Source organism: Dermacentor silvarum, chromosome 9 (genome assembly GCF_013339745.2).
Source record: "Dermacentor silvarum isolate Dsil-2018 chromosome 9, BIME_Dsil_1.4, whole genome shotgun sequence".
NCBI classification, from domain to species: Eukaryota; Metazoa; Arthropoda; class Arachnida; order Ixodida; family Ixodidae; genus Dermacentor; species Dermacentor silvarum.
The window spans coordinates 147,222,880-147,244,492 of record NC_051162.1 but is presented as its reverse complement, the minus strand read 5'-3'; the positions used below and the strand labels follow the sequence as shown (position 1 = coordinate 147,244,492).

General features: G+C 48.5%; 1 protein-coding gene across 12 annotated transcripts in view; it reads left to right on the top strand.

The window, feature by feature from the left end:
• Window positions 1-21,613, top strand: part of LOC119464516 (CUGBP Elav-like family member 2) — a 521,231-nt gene that overhangs the window by 397,827 nt on the left and 101,791 nt on the right. For all 12 annotated transcript variants that reach the window (XM_049655498.1, XM_049655499.1, XM_049655493.1 and 9 more), the window contains 2 exons: window positions 11,927-12,052; window positions 21,084-21,163. In XM_049655498.1, the coding sequence (XP_049511455.1) occupies window positions 11,927-12,052; window positions 21,084-21,163 (206 nt within the window). The remainder of the gene's footprint in view (window positions 1-11,926; window positions 12,053-21,083; window positions 21,164-21,613) is intronic.

The window sequence follows — 21,613 nt, the reverse complement described above, 5'->3', positions numbered from 1 at the left end:
TGTGCCCCGTAGACAAGTTTTTTCGTTGCACCAGCCCCGGCAGTTGAAGCTCGAGGGCGTGCTTGGGGTTGAATTTGTGAGTGCTTATAAAATCACGTGGAAACAGGAATGAGGCTCTAAGCGAGAGCTCTAGAAATCTATTTCTATGTATCAGCTTTTTGAGTGGAGAAACAAATTCAATGGACTTGCATCAAGAATATTTATCAAAGGAAACAAACGAACAACAGCCAAGAGATAAATGGAATGGTAATTTCCTGTCTACGTGGCCCAGCTCCTTACCCCATGATTGAACATTTTACAAGTATTGAAAGACCCCGATTTTAGCTACACCGCTCTCGTCTGGCTCTGCCTCCCTTGTGCCATTTCTGAAGTGACCCAGTCTCCGGATCGTTTGTCCTTCTTCCGTCAACCGCCAGTACCTAACCGTTCGTGACCCAAACTGTACGGTCCTCGCAAACGGGCACGAAGCAGACGCCATGCTACGCCTCCAGCGTTTAGCGACCGGAAATTGGTTTCCAGCTGTCGTCATCCGTTGACGGACCAGTGACGCACCCGCTATACGTTCTTTAACTATTTGCGTCATATTACGCGCCGTGTTTGGACCCATTTCTCTGGCTTCGTCCACACTTCATCCTCACAAGTTAACCTCATCCTCAGATGGAATATGGGCTCGTTCTTCTGCCGGCGTTGCTATCCGAATCGTCGTCTGGTTCCTCACATTCCTGCGCGAGATTGTGTCCTGCTGCGTAGAGAGACACGCAGACGACTTCTGCCTTCATAAAGTGATTTTTTGTTTGTTTGCTTTTTTTTTTTCGTCTGCTTCTCGGGACGGCAGCAGATGTATTATATATGCGGCTTGAGCCTCACCGCAGTTTCCGATTGTTCCGAACCGCATTCTTCCAACTCAACTCTTGCGGCTATTTCTCTATCTTCTTTCACCCACCCCACCCCTTACACCTATATTTCTTTCTTTTAATTCGTTGCCTCCAACGTTTTAAATTCATTCCCTAACCACCCTATACCGGCAACCCAGCTATTTGTATCACCGCCCCCTGTTGGCGCAGCCGTCGACGTCTGGGGAAATCTAAAAAATAAAGGCCTCGGCGGCTCCCCAAAATGAAGGCCTTCTTCCCGAATTGTGTGCCCGTTCCGTTTCGGTTTATTCCGACTCGTTGGCTTCCCGCCTACGCCACGTCGCTCGTTGTCTTTCTGTTTCTCTTTCGTTCTTTCATTTTCTTCCATTGGTCAAATTTCGTCCGCCGGCTGCGCAGCTGGCTTTTCATACAGCTCGTTGTCTTTATCTGTCCCGCTTTTCCAGGACTTTTATTTTATTTTATACCTGCGTGTTTTTCTTTCCCGCACCGCAAAGAGGGGGGAGAGGGGGGGGGGGGTCGCTGCCTCGGTTTCGAGTTAATAGCTCTGTCCGTGAAGCGTGTTGGTTCGCTAAAAGCTGCCATTCGAGATCTCCTGCTGCGATGTCTTTTATTATTATTTTATTTCTTTAATTTCCCGTCCGGCTCGTGCAAATTAGGAAGCGTCGGCCGCTTTACCTTTCTTCCGTTTCTTTTCTTTTTTTTTTCTTTTTTTTTCTAACCAATTTCCTGTCGCTTGACTTGCTCTTTCGCTTGTTTTTTCAACCGTTGTCATCGTCCCCGTATTTTTTTCTTCGGTATTCCCGACACATTTCCATCTTATCTCTCTCTTCGGAATTATAAACGTCCTTTCATGAAATTCCTTTCGGCTCTTCGTTGTTCTTTGACTCGTCCTCGTCTTGGCCGTTAGCGTTTAATTTACCCCGCGACGTCTGAGCAATTGCGGTGGTGTCATCTTCCGTGCCTCCCCCCTCTCTCTACGTTCTCTTTGAGGGCACCGTGACGGAGCTGTCCTGTCTCGTACTAATGCATGAGGAATTTTTCGTGCTCTTTGTCCCATTCGTATTTTTTACGGTCTCGTTCTTCTTGTTTCCTCGCTGTGCCTTTAATATGAGCTTCACTTGGCGGAATGCAGCGGCATCCCAGTAACGCCGGACAAGAAGCAGTTGTGGTTCCAACGTAGCGGGTGCATATTTAGCTTTATTTCTCCCAGTTATGTAATTTCCTTTCATAGCCAGTACTGTCTCTCTCTCGGCTGCGCGTACATGCGCATGCGCGGCGCGTTCTCCTTTTTCTACGTTTGTGTGCATTTGTGTCTTTGTGTTACATACAATTTCAATTTGTGCGGCAACACGTTAGAGAACGTTGGTCACTTGAAAAACTGCAGGAAGAGATAACAAGAATCGCCAGGCTTATTCGACTCGTCAGTGAACCAAGGTGGTCGCTTTGAGTCAAAAGCTTAAAAGCGACCAATTTCGGGAAGTCTCGCTCGCTGACCGGTGTTTTCCATATCCGATGGGAGTGGTAAAGCTGCCGAATGAATCAGAAGTGCATGAGCGGGACGTCGGCTTATGCTTATGCTTATCTGACTTGGGTGATGGCGGTGATGAGCAGACGGGAAGGTGACACGTAGTGACATTCCGGCGTGGCGACGAGCAGGTCCCGCTTACCGGTGTGAACATTGGCCGCCGTGAGTGACTCTGTGGTCACCAGTTGTGGTCGGTTCCACGACTTACGTAACGACTTCCCTGAGGTGCCCCGGATGGACACCGTTACTTTTCTGATGATGCCAGGGTGCCTGGCCTGGTCATATAATCAGAAAATCTGGCATGTTTCAATTCTAAAAAAATTCAGAGATGCGACGGAATTTTCAGCCCGGTTGCTTTGAATAGCATAAATTAGTACCTACACTGGTTATGGCGCACCTAGTACTATGCCAGAAAGCAGCGGAGTTTCCAGCTTGACCTGCGCAATCCGCAAGCAGTGGTGTCTTTTGGTGGTCTTGTAACTGGTTGTTGTATCATGAAACAGATGTATTCAATCAAATTTTATAGTGCGTCCCACCTAATTTATAATTTATTGGTAGCCGTCGTGAAATATTATGGGCTGACACACTAACTCCGCAAGGTATAAGCCACCATTCTTTCCTTTCTCCTGAACGGTCAGTGTCATAAATTGCCACGTAATTTTGATAAAATCAAGAGTTGGAGAAAACCTGGAAAAATCGAGCAATTCGAAAGTGTCAACGTAGTAGACATCCCGCTTTGTGGACGCACCCGTAGCAAGCAGTACATATGCATCCCTCGTTGGCTACTAATTAGTGCGCTGGCTTTCGAAACTGGGCACGAATAATGTTCCAACTCCCAATATATTGGGCGTTCCACAGCTTAATGAAATCGCTCGGGCGTGAAAACGTTCAATCTTGCCTTGTGGCAACGATGATGCATTACTTTGTGACCACTGTTCTTGTACTAAACACATAAAGTATATACCACATTGTTAAAATAATAAGAATAAATAAAACGAATGGTCTTTTTCCGCATACGGCGTCGTCTCGTACCTTCTCCTTCCACATTCGAAGAGCTACACTTTATGGCTAATGCGTAATTCATGTCCATTTGTTTGACTTTTTTCTTTTTGAACTCCGCTTCTGCTTCTGAGTCGAATGAGAGCCTCGCGCTTCTCCGTCGCAATCGTCGAACTAAAAAGAAAAAAAAAATAAACCAGAAAAGGAGGAGGAAGAAAGACACGTAGCGTACAGAAACGATGTTCTGCGAACGAATGAATAACGACACCGCGCTGTCAGGGGGACGGGGACCACGCGAAACGTCGCGGTCCCAGAGCAAAGTTTCCGGGACCCCTAGAGCGATCAATTTCTATAACGACATTTTGATGTCGCTGCCGCTACGTGCGCGAGTTTCTCCGGCTCACTCCTCCTCCTCCTCCTCCCCTCCCTCGCCTTGTCTCGGCTTCGTCTTCGTCTGCTCTCGGAGCGGTGTCGTCTGCTTCTCTCTTCGCCCCTGTCGTCTGCTGGTGCTATCGCCGAAACGGGCGCCGCGACGTCTTCTTCGGTCCCGCCCCCTTGCCCTTCCTTCTCTGCGATTAAGCCTCGCGCGCTGCATTTGTTATTCAGGACCGCCGAGGGACAGTGTGTTAGGGTTGTCGTTATGCTACGCGTATGCGACGGCATCACATCGTGTGCTTTCCACTTTGAGCCCGAAAATGAAAAGCGGTCTCTCTCTCTCTCTCCGCAGCCGTCCGTCCCCCTATACTCGAGCTTTGTGCGAGTGTCCCCAGCGGATGAATTTTCCGCCGTGGTTTTGGTTTATTTGTTTTGCATTTGCATCGAGATGCATTTTCTCTAGCATTTGAATCGTCATTAACTGAGACGCGTCTTCTGGCTGTTTCTCTTCTTTTTCATTTTTTTTTGTCTGTTCCTTCGTTCGCTTGTTCGTTGCCATGTGCATGCATGACCGTGCAGGGAGTAATGGAACGAAAAATCATATGCTTTACTTAAAGAAACTGATAGGCTGTGGCAGCTGGAGCGTTTAGAATTGTAAACGTGTGTTAGGTTATATGTATGGGCATATAACTACCCGTCTATTACTCTAACGGCTAGCATGGGGTCCAGGGAAACGTAGTCCAGAACTACAAAATTGACAGTAAATTAACAAGTCAAGCAAAATATAAAGTTTAGGGTTGTGTAATTACGAATTCGTCATTATTGCGAGAAAATAGCTTTGTCAAGAGAAAGAATCACTAAAAGAAACTAGGAGCTGTGCCAGCGGTTGTTGAATATACGGTACCTTTCTTGTGACGTCAGCACTGGGTGATTCTCAGTGAGTGGCACTGAGAAAGGTCACGTGGGAAATACGTCGACCCGTCCATTTTGGCGGAGCAGCAGCGGGACCTTCAGCGGCAATTTTCTGCGTAGCAAAGTGATATGTTGGGACGTCGGACACCGAAAACGATGATAGACGTCTAGACGAATAATCTATCGATCTAGCTCGAGCTAATATTTTCCTACAGTGTCCTTCTAAATTAGAAAATTTGCACCGTATGGTGGTAGTTGACTCGCACGAAACTGGGGTAATTCGATATCGCCGCGAGGGGGCCATCCTGCAGTGGACATAAGATATATGCTGATGAATATACAAAGCACTTGCCTGCGTGCCTAATAATGAGTGCATATTGCTTGCATCTTTTCTTTTTATATGGAAAGCGCAAGACGTTCTTTGGAATTGAAATTCGCCTGCGACATACGACAACTGCTCGCAGCAACATTACGCGAGAACGTCATCCACGTTTTCTTCTTACACTGTGTACAGAGACACGGACAGTCCAGTGGTGCGTTAACAGGCAACTACGTGTTTTATGATGATAAACCAGTTGCAAATTAGCGCACCAATCCTTTGTCAGTGCTTTCATGTCTTCGTGTTTACATAGGTAGCGCAGTAAGAAAGTATGAATAGGCCACGAACTGAACATTGCCTTTTTTAATGTCATCCACGCCGTTTCATTACGGAGTATGGAGAAGCGCGACCTTATTTGCAAATCAGCGTGTCAGTGTCGTTATAAGGGCCCCGCTGTTCCTCGCTGACAAAGGACGTACACCGACCAAATAGCCATTGTGAACAAGGCTTCCTTATGGAAGCCGAAACGTCTTGCTTTTAAAGTTTTATTTGGTCGGTGTACGTCTTTCTTTGTCATGTTCCATCCCGGCCAGACGGGCTTCCGTCGAACTCTCGAATATGTGTTTCTCGCTCTACCTGTGCCGTGGTGGCATCAAGCTGGATATGACCATGCATATTTTTAATGAAATCTAAAACCCAACCGAGGACTTCACTACACAGCGCGCAGCATCAGCACGTCACGACTTGACACTCCGCCTGAAAATGTCGCTTTCCTGTTAGGCGCACGTGTTCAGTGGCGAAAGCACATGGCAGCTCTCTCCCGAAGTTTCTGTTCGGGCAGCAGTGATCGTTTTCTAACATAATTGCTCTATTGCCTGCATCGCTTATCAGTTTTGTTGCGGAAAGGCGATGATGTTTAGCGAGATGATCAATAGATAACGCGGCACGTACGCAGTGTGCAATATCGCTTGCTTGGAGCAAATGCCAACTTAAGCGGCTCATGTAAGGCGGCATTCTTTGGGCAGGAAGCAATAAACGTAGCCAGCGCAAGCCTCTTTCTGTTTCCGAAGAATCGAGCGTTACTTATACTCTTGTATAGCCCATGGGTAGTAACCTGACGTTGTCTCAAAATTTATTCAGGGAAGCTATATAGACCTGCTTGTGTGGAGTCAACGGATTGCCCTACGGACTTGCGACCTTCCACGTTCTGTCGACCGATGCCCGTAATATAAACTTTCTTGCAAGCAACTGTCTCGGCAGCTGAACTATAGCTGTAATTCGAGCTAATTAAATAATAATGATCGTCCATTAACGTTGATCGTCCATTAATGAACGTTGAAGATCGCTGCGTATGTCTCTTTTACGTTCGCCCCTTGTTACGCGCTGTTGTTTGTCGAACGTTCTCGGTAGTCTGTTGACCGCAGAAGTCAGAGAGAGCTTTTCGTGACTCTTGTCTACGGACAGTCTATGTTGGCGATATTGCCACAAGAACAAGTCTACGAGAAGACGGTGTCTAAACTCATTTTTGTATAGGTCTTCTTCGCTTCATCATCCATGTGTGGCCTTTCGTTTCGACTGCTCTTTCCCTCCGTGCTTACGAAAGTGCTTCACTGGGAGTCAACACGAAACCGAATGCCTAAAACAACGGATTTCGTATGCGCCGAGTTATTGGGGACGAAAAAAAGCATAGCCTTGTTTTTTTCAAAGCTGCCTGCATACGACGTATTGCGTGGTTCGTGCGTTCAATATATTGTCGAGCTTGTGAGAGGGGGGCCGGTAGGGTGGAGCAGTAATAAAAGGAGGGAAGGCTACTGTGCTATGATTCGCAATCCGCGCTCCCCTTAAGCGACGGGTGCCGCTCCAGTCCTCTCCAATGGACGGAATATTGAGGGGCCATTTTACGCGGGGGATTTCTTCTCTCAAACTGCGCCGGTGTTGTTTAGACAGCGGTAAACGAGACCAAACCGTGGCTCGGGCAAGAGGGCTTGCTTTGCTGGCTGTGTGTTCGCTCCGATGGGTTTTTTTTTTTTTTCTATCTCTCTCTCTTTACGTCAGATGTGCAGTGTGCAAAGCTAGAGTTTCGCATACGCTAACAGGACCCCTCTGCCTCAAGTTATTTTGTTTGCGGCTACGCGCGCGTGCAAAAGAAACAGGCCTTTCAGCATTTTTCAAACCGTGATTTGTCGTCACTTGAACAGTTTCTTTTAATTCTTCTTTAAGGCAGTCGTGCGCGTTAAGAGCCGGCTCAAGTAGAATCATCTTTGCTAGAGGGGCCGCAATTGAGGTCGAAAATTGGGTAGAGGGCGCTACGTTTGCGCACGGGTTGCATCTCCCACAACTAGAGGCGCAGCATTGATTGAATTTCAGCTATTAGATGTATAAGCGATCATAGTAATTGTCAGCCGAAGCGACGGATAAATTGAAAGACGCAGTGTTATAACAGCGCGAAATTCTACAATGCACTCGCTGAACACTATTTTTCCTTAATTTGCCTGCTCGGCGTCGCTCACAATAGCCTATGAAGACTAACCGTAGTTGGAGCGAGTTCTATTGACGTGTGTGTGTGTGTGTGTGTGTGTGTGTGTGTGTGTGTGTGTGTGTGTGTGTGTGTGTGTGTGTGTGTGTGTGTGTGTGTGTGTGTGTGTGTGTGTGTGTCGTGCACTTCCTAGTCCGGCATGGCAGTGTCCGGTTCGGGCTGGCGACGAGGCTCGCTTACTGGTTCCAACTTCCGCTGTTCCGGCATTGTCGGGGATTACACGAAAGAGACACCGCGCGCAACAACGAGGGAATGTCGAGAACAGAAAGCGCTCTGGCGTGGCCTTTGTTTCAAGAACCCGGCGCGCATTCTCTCGCCACGAAAAAAAAAAAAAACGGAATACAGAAACGCCGCAGGAATACATATGACACCTCTGACGCGCGTTCATCGCGCGGTCCAACGTTCCGAAACGTTTCGTCATTCGCAATTCCTGCTGGGTGACTGTCGCCGCGGTTACCGCTTTGCGAGCTTTGAGCCGCCGGCATACTATACAGTTCTTGGTCGCGAACAGCTCGGTAACGCACTTGCCCGCCCCTTCCCCACACACCCCGCTCACCTATTTACCCGCGTTCTTGTCACTGCCGCAGAAGCGCGGGCGCGCGCGTTGTTTGTGCATGCGCGATCTGTAATGCCTTGATTCCTCTTCCCACACCGCGTAGGAGAGCTTCCCGTGCGCCAGAATGTTGTCTCTCCCTCCTCCCCAAAACCCCCCCTCCCCCTAAGTTAGTTTCCCGGCACGTTAATCGCGTTTGCGTCGCCAAGCACGCGTTTCTTTGGTCAACACGCACTCCGAAAGCCGGCGCCGCGGGCGGAGGGGGACAGCTGCCCCCTGGCCCAGAGGCTTCGGTTGGCTTCCCGTCCGGCTTGCCGCCTTCCCACTTGTGCAAGCGCCGTGCGGACTTCAGTAAGGCCCCACGTTCGCCGGGACGCATTCTCGTACCGAGCCGCGCGCGCCACCCCGCGCTCTCGCGGCGACCTCTCGTGTTCAACTCCCCACCGTGCTTCCACATTTAGGGATGCGAGCCGCGCGGCTGTACCCGAAAAAAAAAAGTGCTCTGGAAGGCGCGGACGCCCCTAAATGTCGCGCGCTGCTTCGCCCGCACCTATATGCGCGCAGCCCAGCGGTGAATGTTTACGCGGACCCGCTAATTGTCTTTGCGTTCCGGCCGGCGGCGCCTCGTCGGGCGCGTTTCGCATCCCTGGCGTGCCTTCCACAAAAAACTTCTCACCCACCGCTCCCTACTCACCCGTGGCTTTCCCGGTTTACTGGCTGTTTTGTCACGCGTTCCAAGCATCGCTTATTCGCCGGCCACTTAACGTCGCGCGCATTCGTCGCCGTATTAATGCGAGCCTGCCCCGCCGGAGGGCGGCTACGCGTGACCGGATTCTCTCTCTTCGTTTCCCAAGCGCTGTTCCCAAATTGCTTGGGCAAACATGGCAGACAGCTTGCGGCTCCGCGGTTTTGGCAGGGGGCGCCGTGCGGACGCGATTCTTTGTTTGCTTTCGGCTGCAGTTCTATAGACACTTTGTTCCAACCTTATTGGCGGGAAATGCTGTGCCCCGAACAAAGCAAACGGTTGGATTAGATTGCGTTCTCGCTTTGATGCCGTCGTCTTATTTCCGCTTTCCTTTGAAGGCTACGTCTGAAGCATCGGCTTTTTGTTAACTCATTGGTGTCACGGACTCACAGCTGCTGTCTGATGTAGAAAATGATAGAAGCAAGAGGACAGGGAGATTAAACCGGGCTAATCCTGGTTGTCTACGCCACGCTGATGGAAGGGAAAAGGGAGAAGACAGAGAGAGGACGGAGTTCAGGCACGCTGGAGTTGTTGGCGAATTCAGTTAGGTTTTGTTCAGAAACTGCAGCGGGGCTCATTTGGCTTCCTGCACTGCAGCGGTCTGATCGTATAAAGCAGGGAGCAGTCTCACAGAGCCGCGATTGATATATGATACGCCGTTCCTCATAATCATATCGGGGTTTCGGCACCTAAAACCCCAGAGTTGATAATTCGCTACTGTTGCGTCAAAGATCCAACAGTGGGCGGCTGTATACGCGACCAAAGCGACACACACGTTTGCCACGATTTTACGCACAGGCACGCGTTTTGATCTCATGCCTGCGTTGCACTAACCAGCCCTGCAATAGCCACTCAAGACGACGCCGCTCTAACTAGACAGGAAAACAGAAAGAACGCAGACACAAGCATAGTATGTATGTTACAAGACAGTGTACAGGTATCTCTTACTTGGGCATCATCTTCGATAGTTGCTGCACGTTTGGTTGTTGTCTGTTTACTCCAGTATTTTCTACTTCGTTCGTAACAAATATCTAGTGGATGGGGACGTAGCCATCCATCCGTTCGTTTGTCCCATCATTACAGCATGCTTTATCGCGCTGCCCTATAATTTCTCAACCGCACCCCGTTGCAATAAAGTAGCCTGTATACGCTATCCTCTTGGCTCGCTGCTTCCTGCAGGATTATCCGGACGTGGATGATAGCAGTCGCACTCAAAATGTTACACGCACGTCGCCGTTCTAGTGAATAGCCCAGCTGCGGTGTTCAACCGTCGTTCTTGTGTTTTCGGGCTGCCGAAAGACTGTCGGTTCTGTAGGTTCACCGCACTTTAGGGCGCGCCCTGGCAACGTCTGGTTGGGCTTAACCTCACCTCAGCGCTCGGCAACGCGAAACGGCAGAGGGGGGGGGGGGGGGGGGGGTGAATTTGCGCCGCTGTAGGACAATCACGACTGCATTACCATGCCAATGGGACTGTAGCGTCGAAAGGGGGGGGGGGGGGGGGGGGGACTTTACGTCACCTCCTGATCGCTGCGCTAAAGCGGCAACAGCAACAAGGGCCTCGCGAGAAATGTGTGCAGACCGGCTGATGGGTTCTTGCCCCAGCCCAGCGGGTGTGGAAATGGAGACTGTACAAGGGTTTTTCAAGTACCTTTCGCTTTTTTTTCTTTCTTTTGTTCTTTTCCCGGCCACTATTGTGCGTCCGTCCGCCTCTACGTATTGTAGGATGCAGCGGACAGGCAAGGGTTGAAAGTGGCGCCGCATTTTCATGCAGCTTTCGCGTGCCGCGTAGGTTTATGGCGTCGTGTGTGTGCGTGCGTGCGTGCGTGTGCGTTCGTGTGTGTGCGTGTATGTGCGTGTGTGTGTTTTGCTTGTGTCTTTGCTCGTGTGTTTGCCGACGGCATTTGCGGTTTCAGCGCTTGAAACGTGGAGTGAGGGAACCATAACGTTGTTTTCTCGAACAAGGCGCCAGATAGCGGGTGATAACTTTGTTTCAGGGTGAAAGCTAAGTGCGGCAGTAACGCCGTTTGCTCAGAAACGGTGTGGAATGGTCGGACCTAAAACGTGTGGCGTGGTGCGGGTGAAGGGGCGTTTCTCTCTTTCCATCTTTCTTACACAGCAGCGCGTGGTACGTGGCATCACCGTGTGGCTGGTTATCAAACGCGGCGCCCGCAGTGTTATTACGCTTCCCTCACGCGACCTTGCTTGTCGCGTGAAATGTTTTTATTCGCAAGTAAAGTGGCTAACGGAGTTGTGAAATTTCCCGGTATTAATAACGAAAGTAATGGAAGCTTCTCGAGTGTTTCACTATCATCATTTTTTTATTTAGTCAGGACGTTCAAGCGGTAATACTGGTATTGTCTCATTTCACGCGTATATTATTAGTACACGTTGTATTGTAAATTTGGCTTTGGAACTTCATGGTATGTTTGATCCGTGGTTCCAGAACGCTTTTGCAGCGCTTTAATGGTCGTGCAAGACAGCCGCTAAGCTTTTCGGCGGCCAAAAGTTGGTTGGCACGTCGCTGCCATCACCAGTTCATCTGCATTCACGGAAGAAGTGTCAACGATTATCTCACCTTAACTAATATTGTTTTAACTATTGTTGTAATCCCACCCCTTATGTAATAATACCCCCGTGTGGGGTCTTTAAGGAAATAAATAAAGAAAGAAAGAAAGATCACGATAATCATGCACGAACAGAGACGAATTGGACCCACTTTCTTATCGTGAACCTTTAGAGCATGCTTCAACGGCATTATTAGCGCCGCCGGAGGGGGCTCCGAAACGTGCAGTCTTACATCCCATCAGTAAATATGTCAGTACCCGTTGCAATGCAGTACGCTAAGTACTACTGCAGTGCTTCTGGTTCACATTGAGATGTGCACGTTCCAACGCGCCCTCCTAATTGTTGCGGGTAGGCCATCGATTTTTCCCAGCACGACGCGCGCAATAAGTAATTTGCTGTGTCACGGTTCATTTAGCAAACATGCACCGTTGTCCTCCGTGCAGCCCGTTTTACTTTGTCGTGACGCTCAGCATTCGCCTTTCTTGTGACTTCAACGTGTTTCCGTTTCCTTGTGTGACGCAGAGCGCAAGCTGTTCATCGGCATGCTGGCCAAGGAGTGCAACGAAAACGACGTTCGAGTGATGTTCTCTCCCTTCGGCTCCATCGAGGAGTGCACTGTTCTCAGGGACGGAAACGGACAGAGCAAAGGTGCGTTGCGTGCTGCCCTCTGTGGACGTCCTCATCATTTACGTTACCTTTAATGGGTATTGATGGGGTATTAATGCATGACGTGGGTAGCGTAAACAACAGAGCGCAGCAACTGGTCACTAATGTAAAGGATAACTTCTGCAGAAGAACAAAAGCAATTGAAGAGCAGTAGTGTGCTAAAAGCGATAAATAAAACTAATACAGTCGAACACGCATATATCGAAGCCACATATAACGAATTATTGTGTATAACGAACAGCAGCCAAATCCCCTTGAAATATTTTGTATAATTTTCTTGTTTGTTTTATATATCGAATTATCGATATATCGAACTGTTTTGTGGTCCCCTTCAGATTCGATATACCCGGGTTCGGCTGTATATTGGACCACTGTAAGCGAACAAGAAGTGACTAATGATGGCATCAGTTTACTGGAATCGGCGTCGTCTTGGCGTCAATGTTGGGAGAATCATGGGGCCGAGGCTTTTTGGTCGGGATAAGTCTCGGCGATACCGGCTGTATGCTCATTGTGCGTTGAAGATTACTACTTCTTTTACAAAGCGCAGACTTCGAGAGGCGAGACTTCGAGAACAACTATAGCTTCTCAGCTTATATAACTTAGCCAGCGACTTGCTCTTCAGGGAAAAAAAAAAAGGAATCTCGCCGCAGATGCGTGAAGATATACCGTGTCAACTGTGACGTCATGTGCTTCCATCATCAACATCGCAGCTTAGTCGAGAAATCCAAGAAAAATAAATACGTAAATTAAGAAAGGAAGATATTAGGCTGCATTTTTCCCCTTGAGAACTGACCTTCTCTTCTGCAAATTACTAACCTTAGCATCCCTTCAAAGGGGTACGGAAATGATATTTCCGGCTTTTCACTTCTTTGCTTTAAATAAAGGTCCTCAACCTCGAAATCATAGAAAGAACACCGGCAAGTTCCAGGGTGTGCAAGTTCCAGGGTTCATTAAAACGTCATTTATTATACGAACCAGTTTTGGCATCGTTTCTCAAGAGTTATGTGTCCTGATGCAGAAAATCATGAAGTTTTGCCACACTCGCTATGGCTGGCTCTGTCGTCTGGTACATCGGATCGCGCAACGAGTATCCGCAAAGCAGACGACAAAGCAAACGCGAGCGAGTGCAAAAAACGTCACGATCTTTTGTTCCCACGTGACCACCTTTTCTCTCGGCATTATGACATGCACCTCCTTGAAAACGGCATCGAAACAGGTTCATGTAAAAGCTGTTCTAGTACATTATCGAGGGCACCCTGGAGCTTGCTAATAGTTTTTCTTTCTTTTTTTTTTCTGGGATATCGAGGTGGAGGACCTTCAGCATAAAAGAATGTAGGCAATGTCATGAGAGTAACTCCGTTAAGGTTTTCGCTTCCAGCGCAAAGTGGACGCAAAGTCCGTGCGAGGGTTCCTGTCGCGGAAAGAGAAAGCGTTATTGTCGAGATGGAGGCCGATTATGGGCGCTTTCCCGAAAGGTTGGTGGGGAGAGAGGGAGAGACGTCAACGGGGTTTGGTCCGCTTAAAGGGAAGCCGCGCGACCAGGGGAGGGCGCGGGCGGAAAGGCGAGCACCACCACCACCACGCGGTAGATGATTGATGAGCCATCATTGATTGAGGACCTCCGATCGAATCTGCGACGGCTGAGTTTTAATTAATGACGGTCGATCGCGGCGACCGTATGGGGAAAGGGTAGGGTAGCGAGAGGGGGAAGGGAGGTGGTTGCTTGGCGAAGCGGGCTTAGTAGTCGGCGTGATGGATCGGCCCCCTGGTTTCACTGCCGTCGCGCTCCTGGAAGCCGGTAAAGCAGAAAATCCGGACAACACCTATGTACTAGTACAGGGCATACCGTACGCTCCGTTGTGAAGTGGAGGCCGATAAAAGAACCAATGGAGTTAGGAGGACGGGGAAGGGAAGAGCGGAAATCGTTTCCCTATTGTGAGCCGAAATTTGCGGCCATTGTTTTTTTACGTCGCCTGGATCGAGTTTCCCGTGCCACGAGTTGAGAGGGAAATCATCGTTTTGGGGGGGGGGGGGTAACCGGTTTTGACACGGCACAAATAAAGCAAGGAATTCGTATGAGAAGGGGAAGTATAACGGCAATAAAAAGTAAATAATAATAAGGGCGTAGGGAAGGGTGTTCGGCTTAGGTGGGCGGCTTGGTAGAGGGCGCAAGCTGTTGCCTATCGGCCTTTCTTCCGCTTTTTTATTTTACTTTTTACTTTCTCTTTATCTTTTCTTTTTTTTTGCAGAGATTGCGCGGAGCCTTATCCGCCGCGCAAGGACAACAATGGGGAAAGGTTGGTGAGAGAAAGGGGGATTGCGGGAAGAGTTTGGCAGAGACAGCGCGCTTTGAATAAGCGGGGAATCGGGAAAGAGGATAGCTTTACCCTTTTTTTTTTCCTCCTCGAGGACTTGCTCATGCATGCATAACCCTGCGTGTATTTCTGGAGTCTGGGACGACAAAGTACGGATATTGGGGAAGCTACTGCTTCGACCAAGAATTTAAAAAAAAATGTAGAGAGTATTCGGTTTCCCGTGCATTTTTTTTTTGTTTGTTTGTTTGTTTTTGTTTTTTTTATCTCGTTTTCGAGCGCTGAAAGACGGATTGACTGAGAGCTGCAGCTCGCAACCGGAAATAACGAACTCCCGGTAATACCGCTAGTGTGCGTTTGTGGCCGCCGCTGCCGCGAGGGTTCCGTGTTCTCCCTTCGTCGAGGCTCGGGTTACCCATTTTCGAAATCTCTAAAGATTGACCACACCGTGCCTTTGTTAGCTTTCTTTTCCGTGTCACGTGATGCGCTTGAGTTTCCCATTAAAGTTCGGGCCCCTAATCCTTGGACCTTGCAACATTTCTCTGTTTTTCTGGGAGCTTTAACATAGTGCAGCGAATATCAGTGTGATTTAGCATAGCGAAATGACATAACCCTTAATGTATACTTTATTTTACGCGCGAGAGCTTTTGCACTACGATAAGCTGTGTGCGGCGGATTAACAATATGCGGCTCGCGCCGAGGTTGCGGATGGTCGATACGATAACAGCGATATGGTTCTGCTGTGCTAAAACATCCTCTTGTTGCCATATCCAGCCAGCCACCTGACAGCTTTGCGCGCACTGTCTAATCTGCGCCGCCTCTCCCTGTGAAATGCGCATCTCGCATTTTTTAGCGCGTATGAAGCTGGCAGGTGGCGTTGGATAGTTGCGTGACGGTGCCGTTTGCGCTATACGCCAAACTATGTTAGAGAGTTTTAGCACACCGCATGCGTAGCGGCGCAGCTTCGAAGAGCAGAGCTGGTGGCGACATCTTGTGATAGTGTGTTGAGCAAACACGATTGAGATGGTTCCGCGCATTCTCAATCTGCGTTCATTTCGAGGCGCACGGAGTTCGCTGCAGTGACCGACTGTATTCCACCTATCTGCGGGCGTGAACCTGTCAGCACTGATTTAGTCATCATTGGAAGCCCAGCTGGGCAATCCAAGAACGTTTCTTGCGGGTAGTGGTTGATTGTATCTTCTCAACGGGTCTTCGGCCAGCGCTTCTGCGCCGTGATACGGCGAAATGGCTTAAAGCAGCGTGAACAGAACACGCAGAAAAGAAACACACACATTTAGTTATACGTAGAACAACGCACTCAGTAGTTGTCGTGTTCTAAGCCTCGTGACTAAGTATGTGGGTGAGTCCTGGAACTAGCAGAAGCCACAGAGGTTCATACAATTACGAGAGGGAACTGTGGCCCTAGTATCGGCGGTAGTAGCAAGCAGGGCAGTTCGGCTAGCTGGGGAATGATGGGTAGTACATGGATTTGGCCAAACTTCGTCCTTCTGGCTTAAAATTTGGCTTTGTGACCATGACAGTTGGGATCACTTTTAAGAAAGTACTGCGTTATAGATGATTGGATAAACATTAGTAAAGTTGTACGTCCGACGGCAGGATTCGAACGCTGGACCTCTATAGCACACAAGTCCGATATTGAGACCATTACGCCACGAACGCATGGGCAAGTTGAACCACTGCAATTAGTTATGCGTGCGTGCGGCGTTTTATTACCTTCTGCATTAAAAAAAAAGAAACACTATAAAATGCTTTGACATTTAGGCCACTTTATATAGGCCCAGATGTAGCGCAATAAACGAAGCCACAACAACCTCTGAAGCCCCAAGCTTGAAGATGAGACAAATCCGTGTACTACTCACCATGCCCGTGGGTGAACGATCGCAGCGCCCTCTATCTAGTAGTTCTAGAGTTCCCTCTAGTAGTAACCGTAGGAAGCTCTACGGCAGAAACTGGTCGCGCGCCATTTAGGGCATTTAGGGCCATTCGAGCAGCCAGCCTCCTATCTTAAGGGTTAAGGTGTTTGCTGGGCGACACCTTAACCCTTAAGATAGGAGGCTAGCTGCTCGAATTTCGAATGACCTCGTAATCGTCTCTGACCTATCTTACAAGTCATGATTTAATGCGGTTAATCTCGTTGATGAACTCGTTGGAATAGGATTCTTTTTTCCCTGGCGAACAAACCCTGACTGGAATAACGAGCTCTGCCAGTCAATTAAGTAAGAGTTCGATTACCAAATGTTCCCCAAGTTGGTCCCAAGTTTTCGAAGGAGCTATTCTTCTTTCCCGACGAGAATGTCGCTAAAATGGCGAGCTTCGGCCGTCAATTAGGAGTGGCTTCCCGGCACTTGCGGTGCTCAAACAAGACTCGCGAACCCTCGCGACGACGGACTCGAAGCAAATTTCGGGAGAAGAGACGAATTCGCGATGAGCGGGAATTACATCTTGTGCGTACTTATCAAACTCTTTCCCCCGTTGGTATCGGAAGATTGTCTAATATCTCAGTCTTCATTTCGTTTCTGTGCCGTACGTGTTCTCTTTCTACCGGTAATATTACTTTTGTTCTGGGATGGAGCACACTAATTCGATTAGGCAGGTCGTCGGCGGGTGGCTGCGATCCGCGCGGTGTTCTTTTTGTGTGTGTTATTGATTTCTTCCTTTATTTTTATTTTTTACACGTTCTCACTTACCGACCCAATCCGTGGGTGCTTTTATGCTATACCGTTACTTGGTCTCTCTCTCTCTTTGTATGTGCGTGTAAGCTTGCGCGCATTGGGGACCGGCAGGGTAGCAGCAATGTTGAAACAGGAGTTCTCTGGTTTCCTATCATAATCATCATCTGCAACAGCAGCAACAGCCTGTCTTTACGTCCACTGCAGCACGAAAGCCTCTAGCTCCCAGAGGTCTCCTATAACTCTTGTCCTTCGCCAGTGGGCAGCATGACTGCAAGTTTCTTAATTTCATCGCACCTGTGACAGATCGTATAGTGCCCAAGATACATTACTCGAGGAAGCGGACATTGATTGCGTAAGAACTCACAACGCCGTATACTTAAGATATTAGTCCATCTTCATTACTAAACTTTTTTTCACTTAATGACATCAAGGTACGTGTTGTAATCGAATTGTAGCGATACAGAGACAGCCATACACTATCTCTTTCTCAGTCTTGTGCGGCGATGGACGGTGACGTCGGTACTCGGCGACATCGGCGTATGGACGGCGACATGGACGGTCGTCCAATCAGCCTAATGCGACAGAGGGCGCTTTTCCGTGCGCGTCGAACTGGGGTCAGTCACATAAAACGTGATGGATGGTCGCCGCAGTCAGCTATATAGTGCAACAGCCAATCCGTCCGTCCGTCCTTCCAAATCTGAGTCACGTTAATGATTTTACTTAAGATGATTAGTTAGTTCTTTGTTCCAAGAACAGAAAAATGCTGGATCGTTATCTTGAGGGGAGAACTACGTAGTTGTAGCTTGACGCATCTCTAAAGACTTTACGTGGCGATATACAAAGAACGTACCACGTGGCGAGAGCGAAGCTGCATACGCCTCAGAGGTTTCAGGTTATAAGAACCTAGTCTGGCAATTTCAGTTGAATATGAGAAATGCAGCTTCGCAGCTGGAGAATAGTGTAGCACTCGTAACGATCTAAAAAAAAAAAAAAAAAAAAAAAACTTCTGTCGCGCACGTTGACAGACTGTGCTCCTGCTCGCGCTATACCGAAACGGTAACAAGAGGACCCATGGGCCCATTTGCTGCCGTTTTGAAAGGTTCGCTGTACTTTCGTATTCTCTCATCTTTCCATCTTTCTCGTTCCTGTAAGTCTGATGAAACTGCCACACTTTGTAGCTTGATGGCGCGTTTCAGCGTAACCACCGTATTGTATCATCTGTCATATCCCGTCTCTCCTTCCACTCTCACTCACTCTTTCACTCACTCACTCACTCACTCACTCACTCACTCACTCACTCACTCACTCACTCTCTCACTCTCTCACTCACTCACTCACTCACTCACGCACGCACACACACACACACACAAACAGACACGCCCAAAAGGTTGTTTCGTGCGACTTCAGTGGACCATATTGTAATTCGTGGGGATAACGGATGTGGAGCTACCGTCGCATAATTTTACTTTTGCTCTACCCTGATTCTGCTGCTCGCGCGTTTTAAAGCGAACATTTCTTTGTCTACCCACCCGGTGGGTTTGTGTGCCGTAGTTGTCTGTCTCGCTAAGAGTATAAAGGAGCGCTTTGGGAAGCTTGGCGCGTGAGTCTCGTCGGATAGCAGCAATTCGCTTATAAAAGCGAGAGCGCTCTCTCTATACTAGCTGACAAGGAAGTTAGTCTGGCGTAAGGAAGGAAGGAGGGATGGATCAATGGCGTAAGCTAGGTCAGGGTTGAGTTTAAGTTTTACGCCTGACAAAGTAGCTCATACAGCCGAGCCGTCATTCATTCGCGACCATATTTGCGGAACGACGATGTTAGTTTCAGTGAGAGAAAGCTCGCTGTGGTTGGGAAGCCGTTTCTATATACTGCATTTTTTTTTTTTTTTTGCACCCGAAAGTATAGGTAGGGTGAAATATTTTACTGTTCGGCTTCCCTGCTGGTCCAAGTGGTCTCTGTGTCTAGTTGGTGGGCATATCACTCGCTCGAATTGTGTGGTGCCTCGCGAAAGATGTAGTGCGCGTGCGTGCTCCTGTAATTGTGTCCTCTCGCCATAGAAGTACAGTCAACCACAAGAAGTTTACGAACCACGGGACCTCGGAAAACGTTCAATTTCCGAGCAGCCTGTAGCAATAGCCAGTAAAACTGTGCACGAGAATGTTGTTAGCATATTCTAGTCGAGGCCCGAAATGCAGATACCAGGCTGCGTTGTGAGTCTGCGGAGATATTCAGCTTTTTCTCAGATTTCGTGGTCCGTGATATTTCGCGGTTCATTGTGGAATGCGTGCGGCTCTCGCGCGAGGTTTAGGGGATGGAGTTGAGATTTGGCGTACGTCAGGCATTTTTTTTTTTTTGTTTGCCTTCGTTGTTGTGTTGTTTTACGTCGTTTCTTTCGGTCTGTGTTAAACCTCGAGCGTAGTACGTATAGGCTTAATTTAATTATACCTACTCCTCCGATCTCATCGCGAAATTTCTTTCGTCAGCGCCCCGTCGCTATCTTCTTGCCGATAGGTCTGACTATAATGACGGTAGCGATAAAAACTTTCTCCTCGTTACACGGAGCACGGTTGAGGCTGAAGGGACTGTTAGGCAGCAACGGCAGCATTATTTCGCATTTTTGCTTCGCTTGGCCCGACGGCTATCCACGCTATACCGTCGTGCTATGCGCGCGTGCGTGTCTGTTAAACGAACGTCCGGTTCATACGTCCCCTTGTTTTTTCACTGTGGTTTTTAAAATCTCTTCTGATTTTCTCTTGTATCGCCCGCGGCATCGCCCCATGTCATCAGTCTTTTCCTCATTTAGGCGCCCCACGCTGCAGGAGCTGTCTAACCAGATTACGGCCGTAATCTGATTAGCCTAACTGGGAGGCTCTCCTTTTTTGGGGCGATGACTGTGATCTTCTTTCTGAGCAGAATATCAACTTGCAGCGTTCGTGTTTTCGCGGGAGCCTCGTAATTCGCCTCGCGTCCTTTATGTGCGAGTTGGCATGTATAACTCGATTAACCTTTTAATACGGCCCGTCGTTGGCCGGCTTTTTTATTGCCCTACGACGTTGTTAGGCCTAATTAAGCCTGGCCGTTAATCTTCCGCGTGGCGGTTGTATTCTCTGCAGCTCGGTGTTTGACTTTCGGGAGAAAATTTGCTCACGATGGTCGTTTCGGAGAGCGTATATGTTGTCCCTGGCTTTGTTCGCGGTGTGTCGTAGAAACGGCATATAGTTGACTCCTCGTCTTTCATTTAGTGCGCGCACATGAATTGCGGGGTTATTCTCAGCGGGGCAATGTTCAAACATGACTTTAAGCTTTTGCAGAAGTCATTGTTTACTGTGGAGCAGCTATTTGCCGCTGCAGCTGCTTGGTAATGAAATTTAACGTGTATTTCTTGTGCGTCTAGAATGCAGTTTGAGTTTTAGGCGCTGTATAAAACGAAGGATGGTAAATAGCGCAGTGTCACTTCATGTGACATGCTGATAGCGCGGGAATTAATGAAGGAATCATGCGGGGGGGACATGGTAAGCTTATCGGCATTGTTTCTGCTGTACGGAGACACGGGCGCAGGTTCCCAGATTTCTGATAACAGCGTTGTCTATTATTCACCCGTGTTGCACGGAATACTATTCATTTATTCATTTATTTCTTGGCGCTCTTTGTGCATCATTGGGCCTTGCGTCACAAAACTCCATATATCGTCATTCATTAGTTTTATTCTCTTTCTGCAGGAGAAAAACACACACACAATGTTATGGCTGTTAGACGGTTTAAGTACAACTGTGTCTACAAGGAACAGGCAGGTTTGCAAACAGTGGGAGGAACGTTTGAAAGAGTCGCAATAATTCGCAATTATACTGAGCAACAATCAACAGCAAGCATCAATTGCGTCAATACTAAAGATGAAAACTAACTAAAGTGTCCGTTGTTTAAAGACAAAGAAGTATATCGCGTAATTCGGTCTAAACGCGTTTGCTTAAATGCGTTTTCTCAATGCCCTCGTTTCTTTTGTTTTTCCTACAGGCTGCGCGTTTGTCACGTACGCCAGCAGACAGTGTGCCATCAACGCCATCAAAGCCATGAACCACTCGCAGACCATGAAGGTGAGTGCCGTCCCCATTCGTAAACCGTAACCTGGTGATCGATTGGTATAATTCGATCGTGCGACGCGCATTTCCGGGACGCACAACATCGGAGGCCTGTCAACGCGAACGAAACCAGACATGCGTACACAAAAGAAAAAGTTAAAAAAGAACGCTGCTGGTACACGCCATGCTCTCTCGTGTCGGCTCCCATGGTGTCGACTGTTTTACGGTCAAGCAGATAGTTGATATGGAAACCACTCGCCTTGCGTTTTGTGACGTTCCGTGTCGTGTTCCCATTCTTTTTTTTTTTTCTCTCTCATCGCGTGTCGCGCCGATCGGCGCATGTAGCGATAACAGCGCGCGTCCGAGCCAACGACGGGAGTGCGAGAGGAATTTAAAAGGCAACGAATCGTTATAGAAAATACGACCGCAGGTTGGAGGCAGCGCTATAGCGCGGCGTGATACACA